At 40.8% G+C, this 23,248-nt stretch overlaps 1 protein-coding gene across 4 annotated transcripts; it reads right to left on the bottom strand.

Annotated features, from left to right (window-relative positions):
* Positions 1–1,248: 1,248 nt before the first annotated feature.
* On the bottom strand, positions 1,249–10,571 carry LOC128789430 (alpha-1-antitrypsin-like). 4 transcript variants are annotated; one of them, XM_053945413.1, is made up of 7 exons: positions 10,521–10,571; positions 9,741–9,840; positions 9,348–9,486; positions 5,134–5,799; positions 3,901–4,171; positions 2,083–2,230; positions 1,249–1,494 (listed from the first exon to the last, which is right to left on the bottom strand). In XM_053945413.1, exons 4-7 carry the CDS (start codon positions 5,780–5,782, stop codon positions 1,300–1,302), a joined length of 1,263 nt encoding a protein of 420 aa, XP_053801388.1. In that variant the 5' UTR covers positions 5,783–5,799; positions 9,348–9,486; positions 9,741–9,840; positions 10,521–10,571; the 3' UTR covers positions 1,249–1,299. The 4 variants fall into 4 exon arrangements, with proteins under 4 accessions (XP_053801388.1, XP_053801391.1, XP_053801387.1 ...); XM_053945416.1 differs by lacking the exon at positions 9,348–9,486 and having other exon boundaries at positions 9,723–9,840; XM_053945412.1 differs by lacking the exon at positions 9,348–9,486.
* Positions 10,572–23,248: the final 12,677 nt, after the last annotated feature.

The following is a 23,248-nucleotide window of genomic DNA, read 5'->3' as shown; positions in this document are numbered from 1 at the left end:
GCCTTCGATGCTATGAGTGGTTGATACATTCATCTGTACTGAGACTGTATTTAGTCAAAAAACTATATTTTTTACTGTATTTAGTGAAAAACACCTTCAAGCATCCTGTTAACAGAGGGCATTTACTAGGAACACAGAGCAGAAAGGGCACTTTCCTTTAGACTGCAATAGGGAGACAATGCTTGCACCACACTAATAAAATCACACTTGCTCTTAATTTCACAGGGAGCATACAAGAACTTGCTGAGGTTGTGCTCTCTTCCCAAGGCTTTGACTGCTCCCAGCATCATTGGCAATGACATGGAACAATTTCATTTCTTCCCAAACCCCACAGCTTTAGGGAAAACAGAGCCAATTGTAGTCCTTTGGATACCAGTTGCCAAGGCAAGTCCATTGAAGGTGGTTCCCAGCCAGCCTTCGAGCCATCCTATGTTCTACCTAGGTGCCTGGCACCCCCACCTCGGTCAGATGATTTGCTTATTGCATGCTCCTTACTTAGATTTTTGGCTGTAAAAGGACAAAAGTATTTGAAAGATGTCTAATTTTCCAGAGTTTCCTTTTAGGGTTTCCATAAATCTCTGCTGACAGTATGCTTGTGTAATTGCCATCCAAACACCTCACCTTCCCATTCAGCTACATCCTCCTTCTCACCACTGATGGACACATATGTGAGGAGTCAGTAACTCCATCTAAATCTGTCAAATTAGTAACACGTGGTGAACATCAGATTCAAGGCAGATTTGATTCTCCTGCTCTCTTTTAAGCTGCAAGAAACTCGGGAAGATTTGCTGCTAGATTGATACTAAGAATGATAAAAGGTTTCTGGTACAGAAGGCTGTTGAAGGCAGCTTTTCACATTCCCAGTGCTGTCTCCATTCAAAGCTTCAGGTTTCTGTGACCCTGCAGTGTTGATCCAACTGTTCCCATCTCAGATTTACTTATGGTAAATTACAACCACTTCTGCTTTGTTTGAAAGAATGTTCATAATTTTACCTGCTGACTACTTTGTATTAAGCAGGAGTCTTCAATTGCAATATAAACATTTCTTTCCAAATGCTGGCAAAGCTTAGGTCTTTCCTTGTCTTTCAGTCAGGTAAAAAAGACATTTTCTGGCTGAATTTAAAACTATTTCTTCCTTCCTCTTCAGCAAGTGTCATGGTCAATACCAATAGTTTTTGATGGTGACATAAAATAAAAACTAACAAAGAACCATATATGAGCTGGTACAAATGGAAATAAATCATATCATGCATTTTCACATCTTTAATTAGTAGTAGCAAACAAAATTCATATGTCACTTCAGCTAGTGATAGTTGGGTTAACTATTTTTCCTATGAAGAGTGTACTGTTTGTATCTCTATCAAAAATCAGCATGAGGAAGGGATGGCTGAATTCAATGGTTGGAGGAAAAACCATTGGCATTATTTCAACAGCAGTTGCTGCTGCTGCCTCAGTACCTTTCTCATCAACATCCAGAGAAGCCTTATGGACAACCTAGGAAAAAAGAAAACAGAGTCACTCTGGGCAGTCAACAGTCTCTTGAGAAATTAATCAGAGTCCTTTTAAGGCAGCCCTGCTTTGTGGGATCCACTGAGAAGTGAGTAGAGGCAGAAGAGCTCTATTGTTGTAGTCATGGCTGCTTAAATGAGGTTTAGGATGGAGCTATGGAAATCTCCTAAAAAAAAAAGTCCAAAATATTGGATGAAGGATAGAGGTTCCACCTGTAATTGTGTGTCTGCACCTCCAAAACTGAGTCTCCAGGGTGAGAAGGACAGGTTGTGCTGTGCCTGGGAGCATTAGTGGTTTTCCTTGAGGAATCAGGGGTTGATGCTCCTCTCGTGTTTCAAATACTGCCCAAGAAATCTCGGCCAATACCATTCTTAATAAAAAGGAGACATGCAGCAAACTAATCTGATCTCCAGTGCCACTAAGGGCCAATCTTTTTTTAAGCTTTCAGGCTGAGGCCTGGGTGACCCAGCCACAGGCAAGTTGGGAAGCTGGGAGCTGTATATACCTGGTGTTTCTGGATGCTACCACTGATGGCTTTTCCTGCATGTTTGTGAAAGAAAGGAAAATACTTACTTTGGAAACCTTCAGATCTGGGGTGCCAGTGATGCCAGAGAGATCTGCCTGGTTGGTGAACACATCCACAATTCCCATCTTCTTAAGGGTGTTACTTATCTCATAGCTCCCAGAAATAGAAAATTTGGGGAAATATAGGTTCATAAAGCTGTTAGGTAGAAGAGAAATATAGAGGGTGAGAAGGAAATATAGAAGTGGTGAGAAGGATTTTTCAGCATTATAAACGATGGTGAGAAATCTGTTTATTTCCCATAAGCATCAAATCCCAGGGGTTTGGACCCTGAATGTACAGTAAGCACTAATTCAATTGCTGGTGCTTCTCATGGTGATACAAGCACTATCATTCTTAATAATAAAAATAGCAATCATAATGGTATTTATTTGGTGTTTTGTTTCAGGAAATCTGAGAGCACTATGCTAAGTAGAACAGTAGCAAGAACCCCTCTTTACAGGCAGAGACAAAGGATAGCCCATGTTGCTCAGGAAGGTGGAGATCTGAAGAGAAGTCCTGACAAAGTCTGCCAGGGGAGATGTGTGGCAAATCCCAGTATTTCAATTCAAAGAAGTAGTTTTGGCATAACTGGGGCATTTGGCATGGCCCCAGGAAAGGTCTGTTCCCTGCTGCCTGCACATTTGGATTCCATGTCCTTTAATTGTCTTCATCCTCTGGGCTGGCCCTGATCAAATTTGCCTTTGACTGTGAGCTGTCTGTAGGCAGCTCCTGCTCAGTGTGATTTCTCTTGGGTTTCTTTTCACACCCTGTCCAGGGATCCTCAGAGCATCCAAGTCACCCACAGCAGTGGTTACCCTTTAGGTAGCTCAAGTCTTTTGCTGCCTTGTGACAAAACAGTAGAACAGAAATTGCCATTTGGTTCTCATAGTTTCTCCAATGAAGAACTTATTCCTGAATTGATCCTGAATGACCTTGCACTACAAATTCATTTAGATAAGGGCTTTCCTGATATTGCAGCTGAGAATGATACATTTTAATTTTGATATTTGAGGCATCACATGATTAGCTCATATTCAGTTTCCTATCCATTATGTTTTTACTAACTGTGCTGGTATTTCTGTGATGATGCACTGAGATATATGGGTGTGAACTGCACAGCCTTATTAGTTGTGAATTAGGGCAGAGCTTGGTAAATTAAGCATGTATTAACTTGATATTACTCATCTACTGTTGCTACGATCTCTCCCAGACAAACAAGGTTGTAAAATGCATTAGCTGATGTTGGTGTCAATGGTTGAAACTAACAGAAACTCATTAGATATTTATAGTTTCAAAACAAAATGCCAGAAAATCAGGACATTCACAATTAATCACTTGTCTGTTCTAACAACAACTGAATGCTGCAAGATAATTGTGTAGGACATATCATGCCTGTAAGCACTACTACAAACTGTGTAAGTTATGCTTTATTTAAGGTTCAGACTTAGGCCTGAGTCACAGTGTATCAGTGACATAAGAGAGGAAAAACACACTAGCTGAAATCTCAGTATAGAAGATTTAGCTTAAAATTGCAACCATTCCTCTCAGTTCTTGGAGTATTTTAGAAACACAAATCTAGGCTTGCTATTCCTTAGAGAGGAAGAGGATGGCCTCTGCTCTGGTTGGGAGAGCAACAAGTCACTCAGCCATCAACAAAAGAATAGTTAAATACCTACCAGCTGCAAGATTTTTACAACTAGGCCAAAAAAACAAGCCAAAAATAACCCACTCAGTTCCCAGAATTGCCACATTCATAGTGTTTGCATTCCCCAAAATAAAAAATACTATAAACTAGGTGCCACTACAACAGACTGGCAGAAGATTACCTCTGGAAGAGATGGTCTGACCATTTCTGGATCGTTTCCTTGTCCAGAGTTTGCTCTAACTGCTTCATTTTCCCTTTTGCTGGCAGAACCAGAAATGCAGTAGCACTCCCATTATAATGCAGCCGTACCACAGTGCATGACATCTCCTCATCAAAGTAGAAGTCAAATCTACCCATCTGGTACATCATAGGGACTTTCACAGTTGTTTCAGCATCCACAAAGAACTCCCTTTCTTCAGTATGTTCTGCTTTAAAAGGCTTTTCCCAGCTGCCTGATACAGAGAAGGAGAATTTAACTGAAATCCAGTTGTCTATCTCATCATAGACTAAATTTTTTATAGCTAGTAATAATATTCACCTGTTTCTCTCTGTGTTATATACAGAATTCTCAAATGTAACACTTTAGAATGTGTATCACAGTAATGCAAGGAACTTTTACCTGTTCAAAAGAGTGCATTGTATTCCACTTTCAATTTATGTTTCAGATGCCAGTAATTAAATAATTAGGTGGCTTTTTGGTACCTATCAGTGCTTTTCTTTTCAGGAGATCTAAGTGGCCTTTATGTAAATATCATCTGTGTACTTATATACTGCATGCAATTAAGTCCTATTGACTTTAATCATAAGCCTCAATCTGTAGATAAAATAATGTAGGATCGCATATCTGAGTGGTGTTAGGCTTAAGGGCACATACAACCCACATCAAAAATGCACATTGTTTCTGCTTTGTTCCTTAAAATTTTCTCCCCTATTCATCACTAGCTTCTCCCATACATAAATGTTAGTGTTCATGTATAAAGGACTCTGACAGGGAAAAAAAAAAAGGAGTATGTAGTAAATTAGGCTATTGAATCATGCATAATTTAAAAAGAGGCATTAGGTCATATATAAGTCTCAGTGCCTTCATTGCAAATTAGAAGAATATGGGACAATTGGAGCTATAGTTAAACCCAGGAACACCAGCTCAGGCTGCATGGAAGGCTGTGGCTTGGAACAGAGCTCCTGGAGCTGTCACAAAGAGAAACAAGACTCTGTGGCCTCCAGCTGCCTCCCCATTGCTGCCTCCAGCTGCCTCCTGTTACCTCTCTAACACTCCACTATGCCATTAGGGGATCTTCTGGCCCAGCAAGGAGCATTGGAAATTTTCCCCAGACCAGTTTACAGCTGAGGTAGGCAACATTAGGTTTGTTGATAAGAATGAATAGTGAGAATGTGAACCCTAGAGGAGACTTACCTTTAAAGAAAACAAAGCTGGCTAGAAGCATTACAGTTTGTGGGTCCACGTCCTTGACCAAATTAGTAATTTTCCCATGTGTTTTCCTCTCTATATAATCATTGATCTGCTTTTCAGCTTCTGTGGGTTTGTTAAAGTCAGTTGTAAAAGCTTCCAGCTGATACAGAGATTTGGCATCATCTAAAAATTTTTTTAGGAGTTTCAGCTTCTCTGTTACAAAGATGGCATTCCCCATGTTGAGCTGGACTCCACCCTCAGGATGGTTCAGCATGTGGATTAGGTTGTGGAAGCCTTCATGTATCTCTTTCTCCTGAATCTCTGTAAGGTTGAAGGCAAGTCCTTCCAGGATCTGAGACTGTGTGGCTGATCTAGCCCCAAGGGCCAGCATCGCAAAGGCGGTGGAGATGCTCACAGGGGAGAAGAAAATGTTCTTATTTGGTGCCTCCTGTGTAACTTCCCTGAAAAACTGGAATGCAAAGTCAGCATTGTTTGGCACAAGTTTGAGGCAAGCCATCGCTTCACCTCCATGATGTATGTGGTGTGTAGGGTCATTTGGGTCGTGTCCATTGTGGTCACTGGGTGGGAGCTGACTGTGGGCAACAGTGTGAAACCCAGCCAGTAGCACACTTAGGTAGATTGTGGTCTTCATGTTCTCGTATTAAAATCCTATAGAAAAAAAAAAGGAGATGATATTACTGAGGTAAGTAAATTTATTAAGTAGAAAGACTTTGTCATTACCACTGAATTTAAAAGTCTTATCTCTTTCTTTTGTCCTCAGTTTCCATGATCTCTAATTCTTGCCAGAATGTTTTTATTTTATTTTCCCAGGCCTCCTGGCAAGTCTCTGCCAACTCTTTCTGCCACCCCCACCCTAAATACCTGCAAATACAAAATTCAGCATGGATTAGTTGAATACACAGCACCCTCAGCAGGCTGGAGAACGGAGCATAGCCCATCACAAAACACCTCTTGGCTAATCGCTGAAAGGTTGTGGTGCAACTCTGCTTTTGACATGAATGGTCTGAATAATTCCTTAAAACTTCATCATAGAAGAAGTCTGGGTGTCTTATGAGTTAGGTGAGAAAGAGGAAATTCATGCAAATGAGCAGCAATCAGTAGCTACATGGAAACAGAATCTGAGCAAACAGACAGGCAGATCTTTAAATAAACTTTTGGTCAGACTGATAAGGTGTCCTATTTAAAGAAAGGACAAATAATGGGGGCTATTCTTCAGTAGCAAACCAGATATAAACACCTACCTCTCTAAGGAATAGGTGGGTTTTTTTCTGAATAGAAATAATGTAATGTTTTAAGTAAGAACCTGAAAAAATATGCTGTCTCTTCAACAAAACTGTTGGAGTGGCATTTTTGGCACAGCAGAAGCAGTCAATGCCATTAACAAAGAACAAGGCCTCATTTTCATCAGCTGCTCCACTGGTCAAAGGGCGAAGCGTTTATCAATGTGTTACACTTGGCTGTGGTAGCCACATTTCATTGTAGAGCTGACACTCTGCACTGTATAAGCTCTTTAAAAGAGACCTTGGAAATGGGGATATGAATGTCCCAATAGGCCTCATTTCTGAGGAGGAATCTAGGGCAAAGAAATGGTGCAAGAGTTGCACAGGGTTCGAGGAGATAATGAGCAGATTTGCTAAAATTGTGCACAGAGAGATATATTACACTAATTGCACTTTTCATCTCTGGCATGACTCAACTTGAGAGACTCAGAAAGTCAGAAAGTGCTATGCTTATGGTCCTGCTTTCTCTATATCATCAGAGGGAGCAATTTGTATTAGTAGTTGAATACCCACTTAGAGATAGACTCATGAGAACAACAAAACATTTTCAAGCTATAATCAAATATTCAAACATTTACATGTTTGTTATAAGTAATTTTAAAAAGCAGGCCTATTTGCAATAACAGCTTTACTGACAAGTGTAAGAACTATAAGGGCTGGGCTCTTGGTAGCTACATTTTAAATTACTGTACACAGTAGTTTTAAATTGTAGTTTGGTCTCTTCTGATTTTGACATTGAAATAATTCTTGATGTATCTAAGTAACTCAACACAAGAGCTCCAGTTCTGAGTTTTTAGAACTGCTATCAGAGAGCCAGTGTATTAGTCAGACTTTCAAGAGAAATCAACTCCCAAACAAAAGCATCAGAGCTAAGCCTAATCTATTTCCACAAATCCAGCAGGCTGATTCAGAAGCTGCCTGTGGATAAATTATTTACTATGAACTATTTACTCAGCTGCAGTCATAATTTATTAAGAATAACATTAAAACCAAAAAAGAGAAACATTTCATTTTAAACATAAGTTGCCACCTGTTCTCTATCTCATCACATTTACTATTTGTTACAAAATATGGCACCTGATAGATTGGCTTTTCTATGTATGCCTCAAACTGCCAATTCTATTTATTTGGAATGCAAAGCAGAAAGGAATTTTAACTGGCTTGACCTCAAAATTATGGTGAAAGGATATAGAATGGTTTTGCTGTAAGGATTCTGTAAAATATTAATTACAGTTTTCTGAAGGCAATTTTTCCTATCCTGATATTTTTTCTCTATGTAGTTACAACATGTTCACAATTTGTGGTTAATTTATGTACTTTCATGGAATTAATTTCATTTTATTACAGTTCTGAATTCACAGATAATTAAATACAATCTGAATCATCCATCTGTTACTCAGTACTGGCCAATCACAAACAGTCAAGATTCATGAGTCAGATCTCACAAAAATCTTGATAATGGTTAGTTTTAAAGGCATAAGTTAATAAAATACTTAGCAGCTGTGATTTGTAGAGGTCTTTTTTTGCTGTTTAAGCCTTCAAGATACAAGCGGTCCTCTTCATTAATCCCTGTTTTGAAACCTAAAGGTGCTTTTATAATGAGATTTGCACCCTCTCAACCTTCAGAATATGATTGTGGATTGTTATTTCATATTTGATATGTTATTTCATATTTGATATTTCATGTTATGGTGGCTTTTGGGTTAGCAAGTGATCAACCACTGATAAATTGACAACAGACACCATTTCAGCAGGAAACAGAAGATGCAGATTCTCATATGATCTTAAAGATTTTCCTATGGAGCATAGTTGCTAATGATTTATTAAAAAGTAAAGGGCTGAGAACCTGTGCTGTAAAGCCTTTAGGAAATTTCCAGACTGGAGGAGTTAAGTTTGCAGAAAGCTCTTTAAGGCCTTTACTTCTATAATTTCCAGAAAAAAATGGTTTATCCATCAACATGGCAGTAGGAATGAAAAGCACTTAAATTCTAGTTCCAAATCTAGTCTGACTTGTTGAATAGCCTGGAAGGAAACACATTAACCTCTGCCTCTTTTCTTTGTGTGTGTAACACAATGGCCGTTTATTTGTGGTGTTCAAGAATAGGTTGCTTTAAAGAAAAGCTTTCAATCAAACCAAACAATGATATAACAGCATGCCAGCACTTGGAAGATAGTGTTTACAGCAATTTATCTGTAGTAGACTTGGTGATAACATTTGCTGAATATATTCCCTCTTCCCTAGCACACAATATTCCCTACCACTCAACTCAGAAAGAAAATGGAGAATACTGGGATTAGGTGAAGTTACCTTATAATAATTCCACCAGAAAACCTGGGAGTGGGCTGGACTGTTTTCTGACTGACAGAACTTGCTTCTTTGTGGACATAGGTATTTTGTCCATTTTAGGGCTGATTTCTGTCTCTATGATTTGAAGACATTCTGGAGACAACTTTCTGCCTTTAGAGTGCAGGAGAAGGATATTCATCCCATACCACTCCCATAAGGAGTCCTCACTGAAAATCTCATTTCAGACAACATGAAAATTTGCACTACTCAAAAACATATGAAGGCATAAATAGAAAAGCTATTTGCTCAGCAGATGGTGCTGCTTCCCTCCTGATTGTTTCTGAAGAAGGAAATCTGAGAAATTTGTTTCCTGAAAGCAGCACTGGTGAGGGCACCCGGCACATCAAGTCACAGCACCACAACCACCAGTAGTGTCTGCTGAACTAAATATCAGCTATTTAGAGACTTGTAAAAAGAATCACCCAAGCACACAAAAAAATCATAAAAGAAGGACTTGGCTAGCCATATCTGTGTGTAAGAACATGAACTCAGAAGCCAGGTCAGGCTTCTAAGGTCATGCAGCTTCACAGGTCCAAGGCCACCTATTCAAAGGAGCAGCATAAACTCACCTGTGCTTTCCTGGCTGGCCAGAAAGCTCTGCTTATTTAATCATATGCAACTGAACAGGTTCAGGGCCTATTCCAGATGATCATCTAGACCTTCACTTCTCTTGTCATTCAGAGTTTTGATACCTCTGTGCCTGAGCCCCTGAGGAAATTGCAAACACAAGCCAAGACCATTGGACTGTTCAGAGAATCCAACCACTGTGAATATTTAATTAAAAGTAATTCCTTTTGCAGCAGAAATGTGGAAGCCTAGTTTACATTACATCTTCCTTTGGAGATGTAAGTCACTGTTCATTCACAGTGCTGTTCTGTGTTTTTTCTATCTTCTGTGAGCCAGCTTAGCATTGGAGAACTCACCCAGAAAGTGGCATCACCCACCTCTAAGCCTCCTTTTACCTGGAAACAGGTGAACATGAGCTCTCACTCTTCTACCAGGCCACCATGAGTGTTTGCTGTTGAACCTGAGTTACTGCACACACTTAGGGATGAAGCATCACTGACACCAAAAGAATAAAAAAGTAGACAAAAAAGAATGAGTGCAGTGGTTAGGAGAGAGGGGATTTTCTTCTTTCTGCACAAGCACATCACACCAGGTTTTCAGTTTCTACATTCCAGTGTACACCTGACCACAGCCTAGTTTCTGGCTCATTAAAAATGTTGACCTCACTGTGATCTTCTGAATATGTGAAAATCACCAATTTCTCCACTTCCCTCTCAATGGGCCTGATGATTACCTCAGTGATGTCTCATCTAAAAGAGAAGTAGACATTAGATACACCATTCCCTAAGCAATGGCATTTCTTGTAGACCTTCAGTATAAAAATCACGAGAATTACTTAAAAAGAAACACCAATGCATTAAAGAAAAGTTCTAAGCAACCATCCTCTGGTTTTTGATGACCCTTTTAGTATTTCTTGGCTTTAGAGACCACCTTGCTTTCTGCAAGACACACTGCTCTGCTTTTAGATTCTCAATCCTTCCAATGACCTGACAATGTGTAGGTGACTCATTGCCTCAGTTGTATGCCTGTGTCCTTTATATCCAGGTGACACAATAAAAACCTCATTATATAGGACAGATTAAGATACAACCCTAGAAAAGATTTAAAATTTCTTGTTTTCAACAAGATGAGACACTTTTAAAGTCTCTATAGGAAGCAAAAAAATCACTACTTACAGCAGCTTCCTAGGATCCTGCTGTCTTCACCAGGACTAGCCTGCAGCTCCCTCTCTTATTTATACAGTTAAATGGCATTATGAAAGCAAAATGTCCTCTAGAAAACATTAACCAGGACAGACAAGCATTATTACTTTAGGAATGGTGCAGAGTAAACAATTTTCTGGGCAGGCACCTGATTTTTGCTGTATATGCATGGCCAGACCTGGCCTTTTCTTAGAACAGTCCTAAGAGTCGTTGCATTTCTATACATCCTCCTGATGGGAATCTAGCTACTCACTCTGGGAAATACTTCACATGCATCATTAACTTCTGTAAACTGCATGACTGCATACGGTAGAAGTAACTGAAGTGAGTGAAATGAAACATACACATAATACTAGACATGAGCCTAAGGAAAAGACAGCTGTGGATGCACGCTGCAGATCTCAATTTAGTATTTTTCAACAAGATATTTTGCTATACCAGACTTTTCATAGTTTTTATTTGGCATATTTGTTTTAAATTATACATTATTTCTTAATTACCTACATTGCCATTAAAAAGGGCCAATTTCTGGGGACATCCCTTTTAATGTTAAAGCTGCAGTACTGACGTTTGTAGTGGCTGGGGGTTGCTATAGGGATGGCAGGATGATGGCAGAGATGTGCATCCAGGACCCCATGGCACTCAGCACACCTCAGCCAAAGTGGTGTCACCTGATGCCTCATGCAGCAAAGGATTGAAGAACAAACTGTTGCCTTGTACTAACAGTGTGGGCTGGCACAAGGTGCAGGCAGTGCCAAAAGGCAGACAGGAAAGGGCAGGCCAGGACACCAGAGCCTGCTTTCACACAGAGCTGGGCTCATTTGGTCAGGCAACCTGTGTTTTACATGACCCCCTGTAAGGGTGTGCTCCTGCAGCACCCACGGAGGGGCAGCCACAGGGACTGTGCTAATGTATGTGGGCATGACTGAGGGTTTGAAAAACTCACAGGTCAGTGCCCCAGTGAACACCTTCCATGCAGGAGGATCATCCCCTTGGGAGGTAGGGGAGTCAAGGAGGAAAAGTGCTATATACATCATAGAATCATTTAGGTTGGTAAATAAATTCAAGACCTTCAAGTCCAACCATTAACCGAGCACTGAGAACTCCATCACTAAACCTCGTAGTTAAGGGCCAGATCTGCATGTCTGTTAAATACCTCCAAGGATGGTAATGTCACCACTTCCCTGGGCAGCCTGTTCATAATCCTTTTGGTGAAGAAGATTTTCCTAATATCCAATCTGAACATGTTCTGGCACAACTTGAGGCCACTACTTGTTTTTCTATCACTTGTTACTTGAGAGAAGAGACCAACACCCACCTTGATGCAACTTCCTTTCAGGTATCCGTGGAGAGTGATTAGGTCTTCCCTGAGCCTCCTTTTCCCCAGCATAAACAGCCCTAGCTTCTCCAGCTGCTCTTCATAAAACTTGTGCTCCAGACCCTTCAGCAGGTCCATTGCTCTCATGCAGGGCACGCTGAAGCATCTCAGTGTCCTTCTTGTAAAGAAAATGCCTTTTCTTGTAGTGCATGTTAAAGAAGGAATCTTTCAGAAAGAAAAGCTTTACAATAACAGGATAAATGTTTTGGAAAGATTTTCCTCTGGGCCATTCCTCAGGGGTTAGCGATGGATGGAAGCATTTCTTCTCCTCTCTTTTCCTGCCTGTATGTGAAACAACCAGTAGGTACAGCATGGAAGGTTCTGTGCATTTAGGGCTGTTGGAGCTTCTGCAAATCCTTCCCTTCCTGGCTTCTACCTCTTACTTGTGCAAAGGTAAGCAGAATAGTTCAGTAGAAGTTTTGATCCAGACTGCTAGCAAATGTGTTTGAATTGTTTACAGACTGAAAAAAGCAGCTGGGCATATGCAGCCTGTTTTTCTGGAAACAAATAAACAACAGCCTCTGAGCTTACAGCAGCTACCTAAAACATATTCAGACTGAAGATGAATAACACACTGAGAGAAAAATGAGAGCACAAAAATTCAGCTATGAGTAAAGTTACCAAAAAAAAAAAGTGAAGGAAAAAACAATCAACTTAATATGACTTTATTTAAAATCAATTTATTCTTGCAATTGGAAGTGCCATTCACCTGCTGAAATTTGTATGGGAGTGCAAGAGGGAAAATAAAGTAAATAAAATCTAATCTATATCAATCTCCAATGTTATATCCAATGTGATGCCTATTTTCTTTTTCCTCATCTATATAACAGTTTCATCCAATCATGTAAGCCATCCTGAAATTTGCTGAGACTCTGTTTCAATATTTGATGTCAGAACATGTTGCATAGGAACTTGCATCTCTCTTTTTATGCAGGCAGTAAGCTAATATAGGCACTGCTCTGGTATTCTGAAAGACAGCAATCCTTCCATTTGGTCCTCTTGGTCTGCAATATTAGGTGTCTTATTACTTTGAACCCCAAGTTTCTCTGGAGTGTTTAAAGTATTTTAATTATTATTATTATTATTATTGAAAGATCTTAATAATACTGTTTCATTTTTTAGTGAATTGACAACATGAACAAGAGTCATCCAGTATGAATTCCCTTGAAAACAGGCTGGCTCTAGTCCAAAAAGAATTAATTATGTAAATTAGAAGAACGGAATACTTGCTTCTGAAGTAGAGAAACACTTTCACTTTTTTAAAATATTTGACTAATTTCCCTAAAGGCCATTTTAAACCACAATGGGTTGTTGCTGTTCTGCTGATGCCCTCTGGAGTACAGAGAGCACAGAGTTCTTCCTAGGAGAGCGCTGAGAATAAATGTCAGTGTGGGGCCAGTGAAAGCTGCAGCCCGCTCTGCCCTGCCAGGCTGTGTTTAATTTGTGGAGCTCTGTGTTTCAAGAGGAAGGGCACTTGTGGTTACATGGAACAGGTCAGTAGTGACTTGCTTGAGCAGATGCCAATACAGATCAGGTACAATTGTGTCAGGTGCTTTCTCCAGTGCTTCCAAGTGAGAATAGAGCAGAGCTTCACTTCCAAATTCCTTCTTCTTTGCTTTCACAATGTGCATTGGTGCTGGCCCCTGCCAGCCCCACAGAGTGGGTCTGGGCTCACTCCAAGGGGGAGTGTCTTGCTCAGACACGAATTCCAGCTCCAATGAGGGAATGCACACGCAGCATCCTGAGCCCCTGCAGGGAGTCCCTTCCCTTATTGCCAGTCTAGCATCAGTTCCTTTCTGCAGTGCAGCCAAGACCTTCTGTGTCCTGAGGAGAGTTATGTTCTATCACTTCCAAAATCTGGCTCAGAGTCTGCTTCCTTCTCTCAGGCTGTGGTTGCACAGTTGCTTTAACCTGACTAAAGTACGGGATGTTGCTGCCAGAGATGTCTCATCCCCCTGCATCCGTGCCATCTCTCCAGGATGGCTGATGGTCTCTGGGGGCTGGAGCCCAGGACAAGTGGGGAGAGGCTGGAGGAACAGATCTTTTCCAGCCTGGGGAAGAGAAGGCCAAGGGAGAGACTGCACTTACTGTCTTCTCCCACAAAATGAGCTATGTTAGAGAGCAGATGGAGCCAGAGGTGTTCAGTGGTAGTGAGCAAGGCATGGGATGCAAGCTGCAGCAAAGGATGAGATCTATGGAAATGAGTGTGCACAGGAAGGTGAAATACAAGGGCACATCTCTGTGTGAGGCCGTGAAACTGCTGTCCTTGAAGACATCCAAAACCTGGCTGGACATGGCCCTGAGCAACCTGAGCTAGATTCTAGGCTGCTGCTGCTGTGAGCAGGTGGTGGGATTGGATGACCTTCCAACATTGGAGGTGCCTTCCAACATAAATTATTCTACTTTTCTAAAAAGAAATGACTGTGAAACCATGCTCTCAGGAGTCCCTGTCTCCACTTGCACAGAAGGTTTCCATTTCATCCTGCAAGGAAACTCCCCTCTTCTTCTCACCATGTGAGTCCAGAGGCTTTTCCCTGAAACACTCAGCTCCTGGGAAGGTGTAATCTTCTTGGTCCTCAGGTATGCCCCATGAGAGCCAGCACAAGGGAAGCAGGCAGGCTCCCACCTGGCTGCCCAGACAGGCTCTGCCAGAGCACAGCACACAAAATGCACACGGAGAACAAACAAATCTGGTGGGCCATCTGCCGTGCTCCCAGCACGCCACAGCCATGGCAGGTGGCTCACACCCCTCCATGGTGCTGCCTGTGCTCAGACTTGCAGCACTGCACAGGACTGTGCTCTTCTCCTCAGAGACTTTGACAGTTCCCAGTACTGACTGAATCTCAGCAGGAATCCATGTAGCTGCCTTGATTTCTCTAGACCTGCCTGTAATTCAGGCCTGCTAATGATGCACTTTCTGGTAGCCTACGTGGTGGAAAGATGGAAACTGGTGAACCTTGGAACAGGTGAGCTTGAATGAGCTACTTTAAAAAGTTGCTATGAAATAAATATTTGATATGGCCATTTTCTTTCACATATGTCTGTTAAGATGGTAAGTTTTCAGATGCATCCTTAGTGGGGGCTTAAGAAGTTGGGATTTAATTCCATCTACTTTCTAAGTGTGCAAGAAGCATGTGTGCAAAAAGCTTAACTGCAAGTGTCTCAACAAGTCTGATTGTTTGCTGTCTTCCCTTAGGACAAGCTAAAGTTTCATCTCCCAAGATGAAGTTGTGTAATTGCAGTGGGGAGAGCTATCTCTGTTTAGTGATAAAATCCTTTACCACAGGAGAACACAGTTTGGAAAATGTTCAAGTACACACTTGTTTGCCTTGCACATATACATTTGTTATTGAGTGGATTTATATTCTTCCTTGAGTCATGATTACAAAATATATGTGAGTGGGTTTGAGAACAAATGTTGACAGTTTTTTACCTTTTATGTGGACAAATCTCCTTCCTCTCTGTGTCTCTGCAATTGCTCCCTATGGAGAACCATAGAAAATAAGATTCAGTGAACCTGTTGCCTCTATGCTCTAAAACTATGTGGTCTGGACATACTCAGTGTTAGATGTTTATTTTAGTAATGGTTGCTTCTTTCACCAAAGGAAGATCCTAGGTTTCTGCAGGTTTTAAATATCTGCAAACCTCTTGCCCTGAGCTGTGAAATGTGGTCCATAAGACATTTAAACTCTGGAAGCTGCTCAGGGGTTATCAGCTTCTGTACATGTCCTGTGGAAACACTTTCTGCTTTCTAATCTCTCCTTAAAAAGCACATCACCTTTGTTCAGATACCTCTAGATTTCTCTGAAATTGCTAGGAAATTGAAGATTTACAGAAATTTGAGACACACAAATGCCCAGCAGATGGAAAACTAGCTTATTATTTAGCTTGATTTTAAACCTCATAAGTCTACCATCTCCTGTGTATTAGGCTGATTGCTCCAGCATTTGCACTGTCTTCTCTTACCCCCAGAATCTCACTTTTTGGTCCCATCCACCATATGTAGTGATTATTAGGCACTTCGACACCCCAGATGGTATACTGCAGGTGATAAAACCTGAAACTTTAGGAAGGGCTGTCACATGCCAGGCCCCTCAGTGGGACACATTAACTGCAAACTCCTGCAGTTGGGAAATGCCAGGATGAAGGTGGCTGTGCTGTGCTTTTTGGTGAAGGATGGGACTGGTGGAGTCCTGCTCCACTGACACTGATTTGGCATTACATTTCTCCAGAGGTAAAACTCTGAGGCCTCAATGTTACTTCCAAGCACAGATATTCATGGACTTGAAAGAAGCAATATCCAGCACTTTTTTCAACAAGGTGCTTTTCCTGAAGGAAAATATAAAGATATCTGCACAGAGGGTCTTGAGATATATTTGTCAGTGCCACATGAATTTCTGTATTTCCTAATACTTAAACAGACAGTTGTGCAAATTCAGCATTGATTTAGCTCAGTTTTTAGCTGACATTGAGTATACTCTGCAACTATTTACATGATGGTGATCATGGACATGTAGCAAACAGATCCAGCTAGTCTTGGCCATCACCACAAGTAACCTGGGCATATACAGATACATCCAACACAATCTGGCCAAATAGTGCACTGATATTAACAGACAAGAGTTATCCTATGTCTTTTGGTGAAGAAAAATGGCTTGAAATATCTCTTACACCGTATGAATGCATATTCATGCCAAGTTTCATTGCTAGTCTTGTTTTGCTTATAATGAGAAGACTTGTATGGTTTTATTTTTACTTTCTACCTTCTTTATTACTCCTCAGAAACTCATATGGTTTTTGGGAGATGATGGCCATGGAGGTGACTGGAGATGGCAAGCTAAAAGGAAAAGCCAGATTTTTGGGGCTTTGAAGGTTTCAGTTTGTGAAATATCTGATGCTCAGTAGCTGTTTCTCAATATGGCCATTTTTGGAGGTATTCATTCCTGCAATTATCTCCAATGCACAGAGTCTGTCCTGTTCTTCATACTCTTTCAGCTGTTGAACAGTGTTATAAACCCAGACTCTATCATAAACATTAACCAGATCAGGGACAGATAATCATTCCTGAGGAACAGCAAATAATGTAGATATTGCCTGTGTTTCTTTTTTCACAAAAGCCAAGAGAATTTCTAGTTAGGGGAAGGTCAGCTGCGTGGTGAAGAGGGAAGAGCCTCTGACAGGGTGAAATATTCCTGTCAAAACTCATCTTCATCCAGACATGTTGTGTCAGGTTGCCCAGAGCAACTTCTGAAGCTTTTGCTGAATCTGCTGAATAGTTTCTTCCCAAATACTTTTTAGATGAAAAACTAAAGCATTTAATTTTGATAGTTTCTGAACTGGAACAGTATTTTAGAAGCTTCTTTAAGATGTTGTCTGACTCTTACAATACCTCCCTCAGCTGAGTAATTTGCTGCTTTTCAGCTGGGGTCAGACAAAACCTGCTGATCTCCTGAAGAAACTTTCAGCTCATTTACTCAGAAAATGAAAAGCAGTTTTCTGAATAATGTTTTTCATCCAAAGGGCAAATCTGAAACTAGTTGTTCGAACTGCTCTGGCATGGTGTTTCATTCACTCAGGAACAGATTTGGGGATGAGACCAGTGGGAATTAGGGAAGGGTGTGGAGGACTATGTACAGGCACCAGCCTGCCTCCAAGGGGAAAGGCTCCCATCCCACGCACACTCACTTCAGCAGAGCTGAGTCCTGCTTCTGGTGACTGAAACTTCTGAGTGCCATGGAAGCACAAGGAATAGTTGACACAATTGATGCGTGTAATATTGTAGTAATCAATTGCTATGAAATATTTTTAATAGTGTTCTTATGAAACCCGTTTGCATTTTGGGTTTTTTTTCTATTATCTTCAGGTGTGTTTAAGGAGAACAATATTGATGGGTGTGAGAGAGCAGCTGGTCCCAGCTCTAAGATGGAAATCAATCACCTCAATCAGTCAGAGGCGGCCCCATGTCTTTTGGACTTAAGCAGAGGCAGGTGATCTAGTAATGTGAAATGTGCAGTTGTTTGCTCAATAAATTAAATACACATTTGGAAAAAAACAGTGCAGGAAGAAGGCTGTGTTTCTGGTTAGGATCAAGAAAGGAAATTTCCAGTAAAACTAAAATGGAAGAAAACCAGCAAGAAACCAGAAATAGCCTGTAAAATGATGGACTGCAATGTGGAACCTGTAGGTATCTAAAGCACGTAATTTATATCCTTTGTTGTCCTTAGACATGAAACATAACACTTTTTTACAGTTCCCATCTCATCCCTGGCAATAAGCAGCTGGTAAAGCTCCTGCAGCTGGCTGTGGGCAAAGAGAAAGGGGAAGGACCATTGCAACTGTAATTCATGCAGTGCTGCCTTGCCCTTGTGGTAAAAGCATGTTGGACCCCTTGAGCCTTCTTACCTGTCAGCTACAAACCCCTCTTTCTCCTTTTGGTGTTGTTTGCTCACCTGAACTCTATTCCCCACCAGAAGCACAAGATGTAAGGAATAATTGCAAGGTGCAACATTCTAGTATTATTTACAAGTATTGAGGATACCACAAAGTCAACCATTTCACCTTGAACTCCATCAGAAATTTCCATGTGTTTGTTCTGGCATGCTGTGACACCAGTGAGGGCTCCCTCTGTTCTTTTCTATTTTCTCTCTATTCTTTGATATTTGCAGATCAGCTGTGCAGATATTCCATGTTTTGACCAGTCAGCACACTACTGCCCAGGTATTGGGAATAGGAGCTTCTTTAGGCAAAGGTGATTGTGAAGGACTCTGGGTCCAAATGCAGATAGCTATTCCTGCAGTAGAAGGATTATGTGGAGTTGCACAAAATGGGAAGCTACCTACAGGTGATCAGATAGCAACAGGAGAGGAAGCAGCTACCAGTAGTGTCCCCATGCAACAATCATAGAATCTGTCAGGACTTTTGCCTTGGCAGTGCCCTGTATGTATCACGAGTTTATGTACAGCCAGGAATGCCATATGCTCTCAGTTCTTCTCAGCTTGTGGTCCAAAATTCAGATGATACATGATGAAAGAAATTGAGAGTGGAAAGTAGATATTTTTATACATGATTCTTCCAGAAAAATGCAGTTATTGCTAAGCAGCTTTTCTTTTTCATCCTGAAGAGGATGGGGCTTTAAGATGGATACTTCTGACCTGGGCATAAGAAGGGAGCTGGGAGATGTGGTCAGAAGGAAGATTGATTTAGCTGGTGGGTCTGAACCCAACGAGGAGGCATTAAGAAGAGCAGTGTGTGCATCTGTGTGTGTGACTTTGGGCAGATAGCAGTGGGTGAAAGCTGCACTGTGGCAGGAGTCTTTAGCTGCAGCAGAAACATTAGGAACGTGTCCCAGGGGAAGAAACTCTCTTCTCCCTTACCTGAGCTGCCCCTGCAGTATCAGGTGGCCTTCCTGGGAGGGGTTAAATGGTCTCAGAGGTGACAAAGCATCTTTAAATATTTCCATCTTCCCCCCACCCCTCCTTTTCCTCCCCACCTCTCAGTCACCTTCACAGAACAGTCTGATCATAATTTTCCACACTGGGACAAATTCTTTCTTGCCTCTCAGACCCCTGCACTCTGACCCCAAACCAGCCAGAGGTAGGATGTCCATTCATTGGAAGCTGCAGATTTGCTTTTGAGTTTCCTGATTCTCCCTTCAGGTTTTTTGTTATGAGACTTCCTGGATCTTTGTCATGCTACATGAATGCCTCTGTTCTGACCAGCTGAAGTCTGTGGAAGCCATCTGGGTACCAAAGAAATAGATACCCTAGTTATCTACTAATTATTGGAATTAGACCTTCCCAAAAATCCTATATCTTTCTACAATTTGTGCTCAGTGATCTATATTTGTCCTATTGCTTTCTTTAAAAGTTTAAAAATTGAATTTAAAAATCACCTTCATGGTAGTGAAAATGTCATCTGCCTTCTTAGCTGGATAAAGAAGAGCTTTGTAAAGAGTAGACTGTCATTGCCCTAATGAGCTTCAGCTGGGCATGAATTAATTAACTTAGTGAGTTAATCTATGACACAGATCACTAATGTGAGTTTAATGTCCTTAGCTACTAAAACCTAATGGTATCCATGGTACTTTCAGAAGGACCCCATCACATTAATCTGACCTTTGTTGCTTTTTGTGCTGTCTTTATATTATTTGAACAGGCTTACACAGTGAACACACTGTTATACATTAAACAGCAAATAAAGTTTATACAGTAGCTGTAGAGCAAGCAGTGACATTGCTCTTCTGGGCACAGCTGCATGCCAGCACAAGAGAGCAAAAACAACACTGAGCGCTCCTGGGTCCCCATGGCTCTGCTGCTTCTTGCTGTCTCCTAAGGTTCATGAAGAAATGAAGGGTGAAGGGATTTTCACAGAGTTTCTCCAGCAAAAGGCTGGTAGGATGTAGCAAATTCTCTCCTTCCCCTGCTTTTCTGATTCAAAGTCCTTCAGAGGAAAGCCAACAGCAGCATGGCTCCAAATTCAGACATATCAAATAAAGTTTCTTCATAAATCCTGACAAGCTATAGTGCTAGTTGCATGTTACAGATGAAACATTTCTTCTTGAGACATCTTTTCTAAATTGCATTTCATACTTGAAAAATCAACCTCTCCTTTGAAGCTGTGCCACTTTTATTCTTTTCCCCATGTATGATTACTAGAAAGATAATATTTCAGTCAGTTACATTTCCAAATATAAAGAAATATTAGGATTAATTAAAATAATAATTACAAAGTTGAAGCCATACTTTATGTGGTACTTTGAATTAACTTAATGACAGACACAAAGCTGATCACAAATAACAAATCATGCTTATTATATTTTCTATCTGAGTGTTGAAGAACTTCCTAGTTTGTGGTTTTAAGATTAATTAAGCCTTTAGACCAAAGGTGTCATGATGAGAGGCTCTTCTGTTAAGGCTAAATAGGAAGCCTCTAAGTGGTATAGTGATAAATGAAGATGATTAGTATGCTGAATATTGCTAGAATTACTTAGTCTGACTATGCCCCCTCTAAAACATCCCTAAGAATTTTGCTTCCTGTATCCCATAGGGCTCAGCATGATGAAAAGTACAAGGAAACAGCCCAGAGTTACCAGAGAGCAAAACTATGGTAGAAACTCTTGGAGACCAACTGGGGAAGACCAGCCCAGAGGAGCAGGCACGGTAACTGCTAGCCAGGATGGTACTTACTGGTTAAGAACACAGTGCAATGTAAAGAGCTGTAAATCAGATACTGTGTTAGGAGAACACAGAGTGGTTAATTAGAGTGATCCAGTATGTGACTGGGAAACCTGGGTGTCCATGTGCAGGAATATTTGTGAGTTCAGCTGTCTGAACAATGTGATCTACCACACACAGCCGTGTGTCCAGTCCTGACCACCACGGTATGATGCTCACTGCTTTGGAGACCTTTGTGTGCCTGTGTCTGCCCCTCTGGAGCCCAGGCTGGCACTGCCTCTGGGAGGAGCAGGCAGGCTGCTGTGAAAATGAGTAAATCAACAGAATGTCAGGGGCACACTTTTTTTGCCTGGGCTTCAGAAATACATTTTTACCCCTTCAGGCCCAAGGGGTTTTTCACCCTTTGAAGATTTCTCTGTCTTTTCTTTGTGATTACTGCACTGGTGATTTCTTCTTTTTGTTTCCAATCTCTTTGCAAACTCTCACCTTTTCTATTGTCTCCTATTAGGTACGAAGAGGTCAACTCCCACTTTTTATTCACCTGTTATGATGATTTCAGTTTGTACTACCAGACAATTACTTTATTTTTCACCCCTTATTCACTCATTAACAAACTTATTTTAAGATAACCTAATTATTCTTTCAAAATCTCTCTTGAACACGATCCTCCCCCCACACTACTATTTCACAATTAAACTACTCCATAGAGTGTTGAAGGAGTTAAGTAGGGGGATTTATAGTTTTCCATAGTGGAGTAGGAATTATCAGGCTCTGCTCTGGTAAGAAGAGAAGGAAATTGTCTTATTTCAGTTGGGGTATAATGGCTCCTTAAACATGACCACTGTGGGGAAAATGCTGAAAGTGTGATTCACCCTGCTCCTGCCCACCAATTCTGCAACATGCTGAAGTTACCACCTTTGGGGGTATTGTAAACCTTGATGTCACAGCACAAGGGGAGAAATATCCCCGCAGAAAAAGCTTCCATTCTGTACAGGCCATTCAGTAATTATATGCCATTTACTTGAAGTAAAACTAGGGAAGAACTTCTCTCTTTCAGAGTAGACTCTTAGAGGCAAAAGGGCTTTTTCCAAGAAGAGTGAGTGATGTGTTGCCCTTGAAGTATTGTATGAAAAACAAGAGACCAGACTACATTTCTATTGTTAAGGCATTTGTCCTCTTCTGGCCTCTAGTGTATGTAAACATAGCAACCAATAAAAATTTGTATTCCAATGAATTTTTTCTGTGTTTTTTATAGCATGTAATTCCAAAGGGCCTTCTATTCCTCCTACATTTTCATTTCTGTAAGATAAACAAGAGATTTATTATGTCTATGGGATTTCACCACCCAGGCAGGCAGCCACTCAGTGCTTATGAGGCTAATATTTACTTAGTTTGGTCTTCATTTGGGCTTTAACTGATATTTTGCCATGATCCTGGGTAATTTTATAATGAAATTCTTTGTTCATGAGACCTTTGGGAAACAGTGGAAAATGAAGCTAAACGAAGAAAAAGAGGAGTCATTAGGAAATATTCAATGAACCTCTGTTTAGCCAGGTTTGTTTTAGGGTTTTCTTGACCACAGAAGTCTTATTTCTGCAATGGCATATTTATCCTGTAACCAGACGGTTGGATTCACCAAGAAGTACTCATAATTACTGGTGCTCTGAAAGTTTTACTGGCTAATAATATTTCTGGTGAAAGGCATGGAAAATTATTTTCTTTAAGTCTGCAGTTTTAGGAAAGCAAGTTTTCTAAATTTTTTTTCTATTTTTTTCTGTAATTTTGCTGAGGCCCTTGCATGAGTTTCAGATCAGTTCCAGATCAAGCTGTCTCATTTTTGGAAACCTGTAGAAACGAATAAACCTCTCTTTTCTTGGTACAACAGAGAATTCTTCCCCTGAATCTTTACAACATGTGGTTCAGTGGCTGAGTCAGAGAGTTGGCTCATGTTTAGCTTTTATCTAATTTCCTTTCCTTCTGTAATACCACAGGGAGTGCAAGAGATAGGGACGTACATGAGAAAGTGACAGGCGCTGAGAATTATATTTAAGATAAGTGGTTGGGTTTTTTTTTTTCATTTGGAATTGTTGATATCATCCAACTAATTAAAAAGTTATGAGAGGATGTTTACACAACCTACTCCCCACCTA

Source organism: Vidua chalybeata, chromosome 6 (assembly GCF_026979565.1).
Source record: "Vidua chalybeata isolate OUT-0048 chromosome 6, bVidCha1 merged haplotype, whole genome shotgun sequence".
Taxonomy (NCBI): Eukaryota; Metazoa; Chordata; class Aves; order Passeriformes; family Viduidae; genus Vidua; species Vidua chalybeata.
Note: the sequence above shows the minus strand (reverse complement) of the source record. Positions and strands in the feature narration are given on the sequence as shown.